The 12627-nt window shown below is 51.3% G+C and overlaps 2 protein-coding genes and 1 pseudogene across 3 annotated transcripts; 2 read left to right on the forward strand and 1 right to left on the reverse strand.

Moving 5' to 3' along the window:
* Positions 1-310: 310 nt before the first annotated feature.
* Positions 311-3345, reverse strand: Zbtb3 (zinc finger and BTB domain containing 3). Its single transcript, XM_005002860.4, has 2 exons — positions 2566-3345; positions 311-2245 (listed from the first exon to the last, which is right to left on the reverse strand). Exon 2 carries the CDS (start codon positions 2193-2195, stop codon positions 678-680), a length of 1518 nt encoding a protein of 505 aa, XP_005002917.1. The 5' UTR covers positions 2196-2245; positions 2566-3345; the 3' UTR covers positions 311-677.
* Positions 3346-5588: 2243 nt separating this feature from the next.
* Positions 5589-7994, forward strand: Polr2g (RNA polymerase II subunit G). 2 transcript variants are annotated; one of them, XM_005002859.4, is made up of 8 exons: positions 5589-5732; positions 5815-5924; positions 6364-6523; positions 6967-7017; positions 7110-7175; positions 7275-7346; positions 7646-7679; positions 7828-7994. In XM_005002859.4, exons 1-8 carry the CDS (start codon positions 5721-5723, stop codon positions 7839-7841), a joined length of 519 nt encoding a protein of 172 aa, XP_005002916.1. In that variant the 5' UTR covers positions 5589-5720; the 3' UTR covers positions 7842-7994. The 2 variants fall into 2 exon arrangements, with proteins under 2 accessions (XP_005002916.1, XP_023420068.1); XM_023564300.2 differs by having other exon boundaries at positions 6364-6448.
* A 2038-nt stretch (positions 7995-10032) lies between these two features.
* Positions 10033-10149, forward strand: LOC111756241 (5S ribosomal RNA; annotated as a pseudogene).
* The last annotated feature ends 2478 nt before the right edge of the window (positions 10150-12627 follow it).

The raw sequence follows: 12627 nt of genomic DNA on the forward strand, positions 1-12627 counted from the left end.
TCTTGAGCTAACTTTGTTGCCCAGGCTGATGTTGAACTTGCAATGATCCTCCTGCCTCAGCCTCCTGTTACATGAGGATTTATATGAAAACCACAAAACCCCCTAAACACAACTACAAGAAGCCCTAATTGTGTAAGAAGCTCTAAATTGTATACCTAACAAGGCTGACATCACCCTCAGCCTATCTCATGCTTTTCCTCATAAGTGATCAGACCTGCCCTCTTATCCCAAGATAGCAGTCAGTTAAAAGTTTGGGTAAATGATGACAACATGCAGGTTTGTGAAAGAAAACAGCCAACACCACCTCGGAGAGGTTGTTTCATTCGAGCTTTATGTTCTAGCCCATGGAGCAGTGGTTACACCTGTGGAGGTTTCCCAGGCTCTGCCTCAGTCCTGCTTTATCTGGCTAAGAGACACAGGCAGGAGCTTTCTGCCTGGCAAAACCTTCATTCTGTGATGAGATGAGCCACTTTGGGTGAAGCAAGAGGACTGCTGAGAATTCAAGGCCAGCCTGGGATACTTAGTGAGTTCAAGGCCAGCTTGAACTGTATAGTAGGACCCTGCTGCAAAAATGAAATAAAACAACAAAAAAATGGAGCAATGAGACTCCTCCCACCTCTATGCTGCCAGCTAAGGCAAAGAAGAGCAGGCCTGGGGACAGTTCCTATACCCAGATATCAGTTTTTAGGACCAAGTAGAAATTCTTTGGGCACCCCTCCCCCACCACTGCTCCCTTTGTCTGCCATTGGGGAGCCAGGGTGGGGCTGCACCCCCAGAACAGAACCAGCTTCTGGATCAGTTCTGCTGCGCTTGGCCAGGTCCTCATTGTGTGCTTTGCGGATGTGGCGGTAGAGGTCCCCTGACTGGGTGTAGCTGCGCAGGCAGTAGCGACACTCATAGGGCCGCTCTCGTGTGTGGACAGTGGCGTGTCGTCTGAGTGTGTAGGAACACGAGAAAGTCTTCCCACAGGTCTTACAGGTAGGAACATCCTCGGTAAAGACACCAAAACCTCCTGGGGCCACTTCGTACTCAGATGATGGGTATAGTGGCTCCTGCAGGGTTGGGGGTGTAGGGAGGGGTGAGGCCACCAGTCCTCGAGGGTACTGCCCAGATCCTGGCAGTAGGTGGTAGGGCAAGTGAGCATCAGGAGCCAGGAAGTGGTCACTTGGCCCCACCTCCTCCAGGCCTGTGCCTCCAGGCTCTTCAAACACCTGCGGTTGGGCAGTCTGGGCAGGCTGTCCTCCAAACAGCGCTCCAATGGGTGGGAAGGGACTCTCATGACCCTGAGGCTGCTCCTCAGTCACTTCTGTCTCCTCATCAGAGATCACAATGGCTTCTACTTTCACCTGGACCAGCTCTGCTTCAACTGGAACTGGGGTTGGAGCTGCAGGGTAGAAGCTTTGCAGTGGTCCTCCAGGGTCCCGGGGCTCCACCACCCCAAGGGGAGTCAAGGGCTCCACGGTAGCTGCAGGGAGGCCAGAAGGGAAGTAATTTGCAGGAAGAGCCTCTGTGGAGCTACTAGGGCTGGCCAGAGATGCTGAGCCATCTGCTCCTGGTGGGGGCGCTGTCCGAAGGTGTGTCGAGTCTACCTCCATACCAGGCTGTGTGGTGTCCGCGCCACCAGATACAGGTGGATCCTCTGGAGGACACACAGCAGGTAAGGGAGCAGCTGGGCTCTTCCATTCCTCCTTGCCCCACTGGCCTGACGTTGTTTCAGAGGACCCCAGTGATGGCTGAGAACCATGGGAAGTGCTGGGCAGAAACTCCAAGCCAGGGGGCTGTGAACCGGCTTCCTCCTCTTTCTTCGTGCTATCAGCCTCTGCCAAGGCCCGGGCTTGCAGCCTCTGTTTACACACCTTGACTATATCATTCATGTGCAGGTAGCTGGCAGCCGCCAGCACATCCTCCAGGGGAGTGTCACCCCGTAGGGCTAGTTGGCCGGCATACATGAAGTCCAGCAGCAGACCAAAGGCTGGGGCTGTGACAATCTCGTTGTGAATACACACCAGATCTCTCTTGTCCAGTTCCCGCTCCTTGTAGAAAAGCTGGAAGAAGGGGCTACAGGAGGCCAGCACAGCCCGGTGGGCCAGGAACTGGGTGCTACCCACCATCACCGTGCAGTCACAGAGGAAGCCCTGGGACCGCTGCTCCCGAAGGCTCTGCAGCAACTGTTGGCTGTGTTCTGGAAACTCCATAGCACCCCACGAAGGGAAGGCACCCCCGAAAGGTCCCTACCAGTGGCTTCCTGGGGAAAGAGGCAGCAGGTTAAGGTAGTGACTTCCTGGGAGCCTCAATATCAGCCCCTAACTCAAGCGCGTCCCAAGACCACTGCCGGCACCCCAGCCCCAAAACGATAGCTTTAAATAGCTACCCTGCACTCCTCCGCCCCGGGTCACACCCAAGCTACTATTAGCTCCGCCCTTCACGCGAACCTTAGCAGCAGGCCCCGCCCCTCCAAGAATAGCCCTGCCCCGGAAGTCCCGCCCCCAACTAGCCTCGGCTTCCTCGATGGCTGCCCCGTAGCTTTCAGCGACTACTCTAAGTAGAAGTCTCTTTCGCGCTTACACCCTCCACGGTGATGCCTCCTCGTCTCGATTCAGACACTCCCCTGGGCCACTGCTTCCTTCGCTCCAAGGGCTCCGGGAACCTGGGGTGGGAACTAGAGCGAAAGCTGGTCCCTCACCCACCACTGAGCAGCCCTCGGACGGGCTCTGCCCCTTCCCACCTTCTCAGCCGGGATTGGCGCGAACTCGCCTTCCCCGTCACGGATTGGCCCGCTTCCGTATTGCATCTCCGAGTGGGTGCTCGTCGCTGTCGCTCAGTCAGCTCGGGGCCGGATTGGTTAGCACTCCTGTCGTGCACTTTCCTTCGGCGCCCAACGGATTGGCCGAGTTTCTCCTTCTGTCTGATGTTGCAAATCCCTGGTTACTGACCACCAGCAAGGTCACAGGAGGCCAGGGTGCTAGACCGGTCCTGCGGTGCCTCCTGCTTTCGTCGGCTGGAGGTCCGCCTCTTAAGTCCACGTGCCGCGCTGCCCACTGGAGCCGTGGTTCTGGCGCACGGTGACAACAGACACTTAGCGTGTGCGCTACCCATGCACGTGCTATGGGACAGGCACGAGGTCGGGGCTAGCAGTGCCCCGCACGGAAGAGGGAAAATCTTGGCTGCTTCTGGAGACGTGGGTGAGAGACCCTGGCCAGGCTTGGGGCAGTAGGGAGGCAGTCTGACCCGGACAGGGTAGTAGACAGCGTGTTTCGTGCTGTGTCCACGCCTCCACACTCGGATTCTTCGCGCTCCTCTGCAGCCGAACGCAACCGAGGAGCAGCGTCTGCCCAGCACCTTATGCTAGGTACCTGCAGGCCTCTGCTTGACTTGGAGCTCACACCACTGCACCTCTGCCCCACTGTACAGGATCAAAATGAAGCACGCTCAAGCTGGGCGTGGTAGTGCATGACTGTAACCCCAAGCACTCTAAGGAGGCTGAGGCAGGAGGATCACAAGTACTAGCTCAGCTGCGGAAATCTAGACCCTAGCCCTGGCTCAAAAATTTTTAAACATTAAAAGAGATGGGGGATTGTAGCTCAGTGCAGAGTCCCTGAGTTCAATTCCCACTATCACACATACACTAGATTGTAGATTATTGTAGTTATTTGAACTACAATTGCCCCAACATTTTCTTTCTTTGTGTGTGTGTGTGTGTGTGTGTGTGTGTGTGTGTGTGTGTGTGTGTCAGGGATCGAACTCTTGGCCTCAAGCTTGCCAGGCAGGTGCTTACACTGCTGAGCTAAATCTCCAGCATCATTTTCAATTTTTACAAATAATAAATAAGTATATTTGTTGAATCAAAAAGTATGTAGGCACGGTGGCACCCACATGTATTCCCATTTGTTTGGTAGACTGAGGAAGTTTGCGGCCATCCTGGGCAACTTAGACTGTGTCTCAAAAAAAAAAAAAAAAAAAAAGCCCGGGCTGGGGATTTAGCTCAGCTGCATAAGAACCTGCCTTGTGAGCAGGCAGTTGTGAGTTCGATCCCCAGTACTGGTAAAAAAAATAAATAAAAATTAAAATTTAAAAAATTTTTAAAAACCTGATGATATACAGTAGCCCAGTGGTAGAGCTCTTGGCCAGCATATTCAGGGCCCTGGCTTCAAACCCTAGTAGTGAAAAAAAGAAAGAAAAGCTGGCCTCAGGTTTGTGACTAGAAGAGGATCCCATCCCTCTAAAGTGACAACTGCTGTCATAAACTGCCTACACACTTTGAAGAAGAGATCAGACCTCCTCTGCATACTTGTATAGTCCTTTTGTCCCAGGCTGCATCTTGGCTGTAGAACATACAATGGTGAAAGATAAGTTTGGAGCAGGTCACTTTAGAGTATGGGAAAAGGCAATGACTCTACAAAAAATTACCAAGCACTGAAAAACACACCAAAAAAATAGACATCCCATATTCATGGAGGAATTAATGTAAAATGTCTGAAAGCCCAGGGATTGACCTCTCTTTGCTAGATGTTTTTTTGTTTGTTTTTTAAGACAGGGTTTCACTATGCAGTTTAGGCTGGCTTTGAACTCACTTTGTAACTCAAAGGGTGATCTTCCTGCCACGGTATCCCTCGTGCTGGGATTACAGGCATTGCCCACCATGCCTGGCTTCTTTGCTAGGTTTTAATCAGAATTCATTATCATGAGTTTTAGGCCTCGCAGCTGCAGCTATTTGAGAGGCAGCATTTTGTCCCTGGGAACCAGTCTCCCTGCAGGTGGGACAGCACTGTGCAAAGTGAGCACTCAGCTCTTGCAGGAGAGCAGGGTAGCGTTTTTTGCTTGCTGCAGAGACAAACAGTACACGGCCCAAACCTACGCAATTGCCCTCCATTCTAGAGCCAGCTGCTCTTGGGCCTTTCTCCTAAGTCTCCTCTCAGGATGCTTTGTGTCTACAGGGGCATTTTATGAGTCAAGGTTTCAGCCCTAGAAGAATTTCACACTCAGCCTGGCCAAAGGGGGTGTGTGTGTGTGATAAACAGGCTATCTGCAAAAGAATAGCAACCTATAATCCTAGCATTTAGCAAATTAATGAAACTGTTTCAGAATTAAAAAGGGCTAGGGAGCTGGGCATGGTGATGCACGCCTGTAATCCCAGCACTCAGCACTCAGCACTCTGGAGGCTTAGGTAGGAGGGTTGTTGCAAATTTGAGACCAGCCTGGGCTACAAAGTCAGCTCAAGGCCAGCCTGCACTGTCTAGTGAGACCCAATCTCAAAAAGAAAAAAAAAATTAAATAAATAATAAAAAGGGCAGGGAAAGGCCCTGAGTTCAAGGTTCAATCCCATGTAATATGTGGGTAGAGTCGCACCCAAAAAATGGCTAATGCAATGCTTATTTAGGGAAGCAGTCTGAATATTTGCTGTTTTGTCATCCATCCCTGATAATGAATTCTGCTTATGAGTAATGTACTTCCTGCGTGCTGGGTGTACTCTGGGGTCAATTGGTCCAGCCCGCACCTCCCTAGTTCCAATCCCAGCACTGCAGAAAAGGGAAACCGTAGCGCCCGGAGGGGGCGGTGGGGGGGAGGCCGCCGGGAGCATCGTGAATCCGCCCACACTCGGGGGGCCAATCAGATTGGCAAAAGGGCCGGAAACGGATGGGGGCGGGAGCAAGCACTTCCGGAAAGCGGCGCAGCCACGGCCACCGCAAGTGTGGACGCTACGGGTTGAGCTGCGCTGGAAGATGTTTTACCACGTGAGCTGGCGGAAGGTGGCCAGAGCCGGCGGGGCCGGGAGTCTCGCCCGCATCTGCTGGTTCCATGGTTTTCTCCCCGCAGATATCTTTGGAGCACGAAATCCTGCTGCATCCGCGCTACTTCGGGCCCAACCTACTTAACACGGTGAAGCAGAAGCTGTTCACCGAGGTGGAGGGGACCTGCACGGGGAAGTGAGCAGCGGCCTGGGCCCCAGCACCAATCACTTATTCACCCTGCAAACATCCCGAGCCAGGGCGAGTCAGTCTGTGGAGCTGCCGTCTCCTGTGTTCAGGGACTCAATGTTACCTAATGAAGAACTAGGAAAAGCAGTTTAGAAAAGCAAGAGGGCCAGAGTTGATGCCTCTGAGTTCGCAGGGGAGTGCAGAATTTTGTGCCTCAAGTGCTACCCTGGGATTGTTTAGTCTGGTGTGTGTGTGTGTGTGTGTGTGTGTGTTTTGAGACAGGGTCTGGTTGAGTAACAGATGCTCACTATCCTCCTGCCTCAGCCTTCCAAGTGGTGGGAATAGTCATGAGGTACATAGCAAGTTCACAGCCGGCCTGTTCTACATAGTGGGATCCTGCTTCCAAAAACCCACACGCAAACATACAGTGTCTTTTTCTTCTCTGCAGGTATGGCTTTGTCATTGCTGTCACCACCATTGACAACATTGGTGCTGGTGTGATCCAGCCTGGCCGGGGCTTTGTCCTTTACCCAGTTAAGTACAAGGCTATTGTGTTCCGACCCTTTAAAGGTGAGGTCGTGGATGCTGTGGTCACTCAAGTCAACAAGGTGAGCCACTAGATGTGTTGCTGCGGTGGGACATGGTGGTAAAGATGGAGGAGTCCCTCAGGGATCTGGGCTGACCCTCTATAGAAGAACTCTTTCATTAGCCAGATCATTTTCGATGCCTCAGTTTCCGCATCTTGCCATGGGTCACATGAGTCAGTGTTAACATGACAAGGATGGAAGCCCGAAGTAACTGAGTAATGGCTGGAAAATGGGTGTGCGTACCCCTTTTATAGAGTTAGAGAGGTGTCCACGGCCCATCAAACCCCAGGCTGTGATACTGGATTTGTTTAATTTAAAACAAAAAAGGAAAGAGGAATACAAATGCTACAGTTCAGACTTGTTACAAACAGGACTTATAGTATTGGGTGTCAAGTAATCACAGACATTTAAAAGGCTTTTGTGGACAAGAGAAAAAGCACAGTCAAGCACTTGTTTTCCTCCAGGTTGGGCTCTTCACAGAAATTGGGCCGATGTCTTGCTTCATCTCTCGACATGTAAGTGTGGCATGTGGCGGGTGAGGATACAGCCTCTTAACAGCTGCAGAAGCATCTGGGGAGCTTGCTGACCCATCTCACTTTCCTTGCAGTCCATCCCGTCTGAGATGGAGTTTGATCCCAACTCTAACCCACCCTGCTACAAGACAATGGATGAGGTGAGCAGGAAGGAGGTGTGGAGGGAGGAGCGGCTGACCTACAAAGGGGAGCAGGTTCTGGGAACCTCACGAGGCCGAGGCCACCTGCGCTCTTCCTAGGACATCGTCATTCAGCAGGATGATGAGATCCGCCTGAAGATCGTGGGGACCCGTGTGGACAAAAATGACATTGTGAGTCTTACCGTCCTCTGCACACCACCTGCTCGCAGCAATGTTGAGATTTGTGGGTTTCTTTCTTTTTATTTTTATTTTTATTTTTTTTATTGGTACTGGGGATCGAATCCACGACTGCCTGCTTGCAAGGCAGGCGCTTATGCCGCTGAGCTAAATCCCCAGCCCCCAGAATTGTTGGTTTCTTAGCAGCTGCAGCTCCCATGGCTTTGAGCTTTCCTGCCCCAAAGCCATGGCTTGGGATAGAGTAGGTGCCAAGCTTTCCTTGCCACGCCTCATGTTGGCCTTTCCTCCCACAGTTTGCGATTGGCTCCCTGATGGATGATTACCTGGGTGAGTACCCGTCTGGTTGCTGTTTCCTGGGGGAGTCAGGTGTTTGTTTGGAGGACCCAGAACCCGAGCCTTTAGTCTTTCAAAGATGTAGCCAGGGCCACCCACCCTCTGGATCTGACTGCTGCGTGTCTCCTTCATCTGTTCACAGGGCTTGTGAGCTGAGTGTGTGGTCTCCTGCATGCTGGCAATCAGGTTGGGAACTGTGTGAATCCATGTGCTGTGGTTCCTTGTGCCCAGGAGATGCCTTCCTGCTGTACTGCTGCTTGGGGGTGTCTATGTATTATAAGCATAAAAGGCTCTTGTTTTTCATGCCAAGCTGACTTCGTTTGTGGTAAGAACAGTTTCCTTTTAAAAAGGTTGCAAGGCCAGCTGCTCTGAGTCCCTTCTTCCCTTGGCCTGAGGCCTGGCCCACCCTCAGCCACTGGGGAATTTGTAGAACTTTTTGCCTAGGTTTAATGACTGCAGCAAAGACGAACTCTGAGACTGAGTCTTGGCTTCCAGTAAGTGATAGTGTCTTTAGCTGTTCGTGAGTCCTAGTCTAGTTCCGTGAGGCTTGTCCTCATTGTGCCATTAACCATTCCCAGGGTTATGAGTGACACACAGGAGGGGAGACTTCAGATAGGGAGAAACCTCACATAGGGTAACACGGGGCCTGGGCCCGGCCCACCCCTTCCTTCCAAGTGCCAGAGTCCCCTCTGCCTTGCCTTGCCTTGCCTTGAATTGAAGACGGGAAAGCCTGGAATCAGTTAGGATGCCGGTAAACACCTGAAACATCTGCAGGGCTGGGCTGCAGCTCAGTGGTAGGGCTCTTCTGGGTCTGAGCTGGAGCTGCCTATGTGTGTACAGGACAGACCTCTCACTGCTGCTCCCATATGGCTCTGATTATTCCTCCTGGGAACACTGCTCCTTGTTCTGCTTTATTGTGTCCCACTTGCCCATTTGCTACCTCTAAGTCTGGATGCAGCAGTGTCCCCAGCTTCCCTGTCTCACGAAGGCGAACCATGTGTTGTGATGTGTGGCCTTTAAGCTGGTGTCAGCCCCAGCAGAATGACTTAAAGAGTTCTGATGGCAAACCATTTTTGGAGTTGCTGTCTTTTTTTTTTTTTTTTTTTTTTTTTTTTTTTTTTTAACTTTTTATCGGTACCGGGGATCGAACTCACGACCGCCTGCTTGCAAGGCAGGTGCTTATCCCGCTGAGCTAAATCTCCAGCCCCTGGAGTTGCTGTCTTAAGACAAAACGTCCCTATGGTGAGGACAGGCCATCCCTAATACCTGAGGGAGGGAAAGGAGGGATGGCACCTGTGCCCTTGAGGTAGACAACACGGTGTTCCTGCCCTAGCACCCTGTGACACAGGGACACAGTCTTGCATGTGAGCATTGGGGCCAGGATCACTTGGAAGGCAGTGGAAACAGCTTAGTGTCTGCTGGCCCAGTGCATGGTGCCTTCTACTGGCAGCTGTCGCCTGCCCAGTCCATGCAGAGAGGGCCTGGAACCCTGATGAGATGAACTGTTTGGAACAAGACCTGGAACCTAGTAGAAGGCAGTTGATACAAGCCCATCTGGGCAATGTGGTGACTCAGTGAGACTCTGTCTCGAAACACATGAAAAGTGTGGGATGCAGACCTTAGGGTGGCCAGGGAGGAGGGTGGATATGAGTGTGGGTCTGACCACCAGCACCCACACTCAAACCAGCATACATGGCAGGCCCTGTGACTGTGTCTCCTGTCTGTCAGGGCAGCAGTTGCAGTGGAATGGAAAAAACCAGGCTCTACTTTCAGGTTTGTGTGCCAGTGTCTCTTGTTTTTGCAGCGTATGGGACAGAACCTGGAGCCCATTACAGGACAGTCATCTCCTTACTAGCTACTTCCCTAGTCCTTTGGAAAATTTGGACACAAGGTATCAGTGAATTGCTGAGGCTCTGCAGGAATTTGCAATATACCTTCCTCAACTTCCAAAGTAACTAGGATTATAGAAGTTCACCACCCTGCCAGATTTGTTACACAGAAATGTCTCACATTTCTTTAATCTGGGAAGTTGGTTGACTCCAGGAAATTTGTGGGCTGGGTTTGTAACTGTGTTGCCAGGGATAGGCTCCTACACCAAAGGCCACTCCCACAGGCAGTAGGGTGTTTCCCAGGGTGTTCCCCTGAACAGGAACTCTTGCTGAGAGAATTCTCCCCCTGCCTCCCTGGAAGCACTCACTGGTATGTTGTGTAGGACTGGACCCAAAGCAACATCATACAGGGGAAAAGGCTGATTGTAGGGAGCCATTGAAGCTGGAGATGGATTATATGTGTGGGGCTAACGCAGGGGCCAGCCTTGAAAATACAGCTCAGTCTATGGCCATAGCACCCTGAACGCCATACCACCCTGAATGCGCCCAATCCTGTCTGATCTCGAAAGCTAAGCAGGGTCGGGCCTGGTTAGTACTTGGATGGGAGCCGCGTGGGAATACCGGGTGCTGTAGGCTTTAAAAAAAAAAATAGAGCTCAAAACAAGCCATGTACACAAGCTATTCTAGCACCAAGAAGGCAAGGGACCAGGCCAACCAGGAAAACAGGTTGCTAGGCTGTGGGGTTGAAAGTGACATTCTTTTTTGGAGGGTGTAAAGCAGTTCCTTCTCTCCTCTGCCTAATGCCTTTGTCTCTTCATTTTCTCAGCCTCTCACAGTTCTTCTCCCCAGGAACATCTAGAGCTGCCACCAATCACTACAGCTGATGGGTAGGGTATCAGCTTGGGAGACAGCATGTGAGGGCTGGAATGGATGTAGGGCGTGGCACTAACACTGCTCTGTCACAGGGTGAAAGTCCAGATGACCTGCAGAAGTCCTCATAACTCTTTAGTTTTTTTTGTTTTGTTTTTATTCAAAGTACCAGGAATGAAGATGGGTGTGGTGGTGCACTCCTGTCATCCCAGCATTTGGGAGGCTGAGGCAGGAGGATCGTTGCAAATTCCAGACCAGCCTGGGCTACAAAGTGAGCTCAAGGCCAGCCTGAGCTGCATAATGAGACCTTGTCTCAAAAAAGACCAAAACAAAAAAAACCCCAAAAAGCCAAAAAACAGGAATTAAACCTAAGGCATTCACATCAAGCTACATTCCAGTGCCTTTTATTTATTTACTTATTTTTGGTACTTAGTTTGGTACCAAACTCTTAGCCTCATACCTGAAAAGCAGGGCTGTGCCACTGAGCTATATGCCCAGCCCTTGTTTTTTTATTTTGAAACAGGGTTCTTGAATTGCCAGGGCTGGGCTTGAATTTGTGACCCTTCTGCCTCAGCCTTCCAGATCCCTGGAATGACACTTGGTGTGCCTAGTTTGAAAAGCTATTAAAGAGATCATAATGTCAGCACAGTGGTATGTGCCTGTAATTCTAGCAATTTTGAGTTCCATGTGGACAATTTAAGGAGATCCTGTCTCAAAAAAGTTAAAAATTAATGAAACAACTGGAGGTACAGCTCACTCACTGCAAAGGGAGGTTCTATCCCAAGCTGTCAGTGAAATGCTGTGCACCCGAGTGCAGGTCCTGATTCCCAGGGAAGCATTGCTGGGTGCGGGGGAGAAGCTGAGCTAGGTCCCCACGGCTGCGGGCTGCATGGGGAGTGCAAAACACCTTCCCCTCCTCCTTAGCTGTTGCCGAGTCCTGGGGTCACTGTGGAGGTGCCTGTGTTCCCCACACACTGCCTCCTAAGCCTCTGCTGCTCTCTGGGGCAGTGAGGACCAGATAGGTCTTGCTGCCCATGCCCGACAGCCTGCAGTCCAGTGCATCTCAGTGTCCACTCCTGCTGCCCAAGCTGCCCTGGCTGTAGATGATGAATCTCAACATGGACAGTGGTGGCAGCTGACAGCAGATCAGTCCTGCTGCCTCCACAGCAGGCAGACACCTTTTTGTCTATGACCCAAAAGGACTACAGGGTCAGCCTTAGTCAATCTGTGCATCTGGGGGCCCACAGCAGTTACTCTGTCCTGGGCAGCAATGTGAGCCCCAGGCAGACTGTACCTCGCTCCTGCAGGGATTAAATAAAAACTAACCTACTAGGCATGGAGCTCAGTGTTAGAGCCCTTGCTTGACGTGTGCAGGGCCCTGGCTTCACTCCCCACCACTGTAAAATAAAATGAGGCCTGGTGTGGTGCTGCACATCTGTGATCCCAGCACTCTAGAAAACAGGCAGCATAACTGAACAAGTACAGCTTGGGCAATTAGCAATTCCTGTTTCGATTTAGAAAGGGCTGGAGAAATAGTTCAGTATGAAGACCCTGAGTTCAATCTCCAGCACTGCAAAATGAAATTTAAAAATAAGATTAAATCTCCAAAAGTACAAAATGTAAAAGGCAAGCGTGGCAGTGCATGCCAGCATTCCCAGCACCTGGGTGTCTGAGGCAGAATCTAGAGTTGGAGGCTGCCCTGGGCTACAGTGCATTCACTGTCAGCCTGGAGTATACAAGACGACTAGGGAGCAGTTGAAGCTGGATATTGATCACATGTGTGAGGCTAAAGTAAGGCCAGCCTTGGAAACAAAGCCCAAAAGAGCCAGGTTACAAACCCTTGCAGCTCCAAAAAGGCAAGGGGCCCAGGCCAGCCAGGCAGACAAGTTGCTAGGCAGTAGGGTTGAAACTGATTGTCTTGAGTGTGTATAAATAAACTTGCTACAGTAATTGAGCAGTTCCTTTCCCATCAGGAGAGTAGTGGCTTCACCTGACCCCAGCTTTTGTCTTTTGTTTTCTCATCCTCTTAACGCCGGTTTACCCCAAGAATCTCAAGAGCTGTATGGGTCGATGCACAAGACCTTATCAAAAACCAGCCACTAGCTGGGCTTGGTGGTGCACACCTGTACTGTGAGCACTTGGGAGGGTGACACAGGAGGATGTTGTGAGTTTGAGACATTATGGGTTACAAAGTAACCTCAAGGCCAGCCTGAATTGCATAGTGAGACCCTGTCTCAAAAGGA

This window comes from Cavia porcellus, unplaced genomic scaffold (genome assembly GCF_034190915.1).
Source record: "Cavia porcellus strain 051 isolate PalLab524CR breed Dunkin Hartley unplaced genomic scaffold, mCavPor4.1 scaffold_17, whole genome shotgun sequence".
NCBI classification, from domain to species: domain Eukaryota; kingdom Metazoa; phylum Chordata; class Mammalia; order Rodentia; family Caviidae; genus Cavia; species Cavia porcellus.

Excerpts from the sequence above, each read along its gene's own strand:
- Zbtb3 (XM_005002860.4), bottom strand. The coding sequence starts at position 2,195 with ATGGAGTTTCCAGAACACAGCCAACAGTTGCTGCAGAGCCTTCGGGAG.
- Polr2g (XM_005002859.4), top strand. Across the intron at positions 7,018-7,109 it reads CTTGCTTCATCTCTCGACAT|TCCATCCCGTCTGAGATGGA; the intron begins GTAAGTGTGGCA and ends CTTTCCTTGCAG. Across the intron at positions 7,347-7,645 it reads GTGTGGACAAAAATGACATT|TTTGCGATTGGCTCCCTGAT; the intron begins GTGAGTCTTACC and ends TTCCTCCCACAG.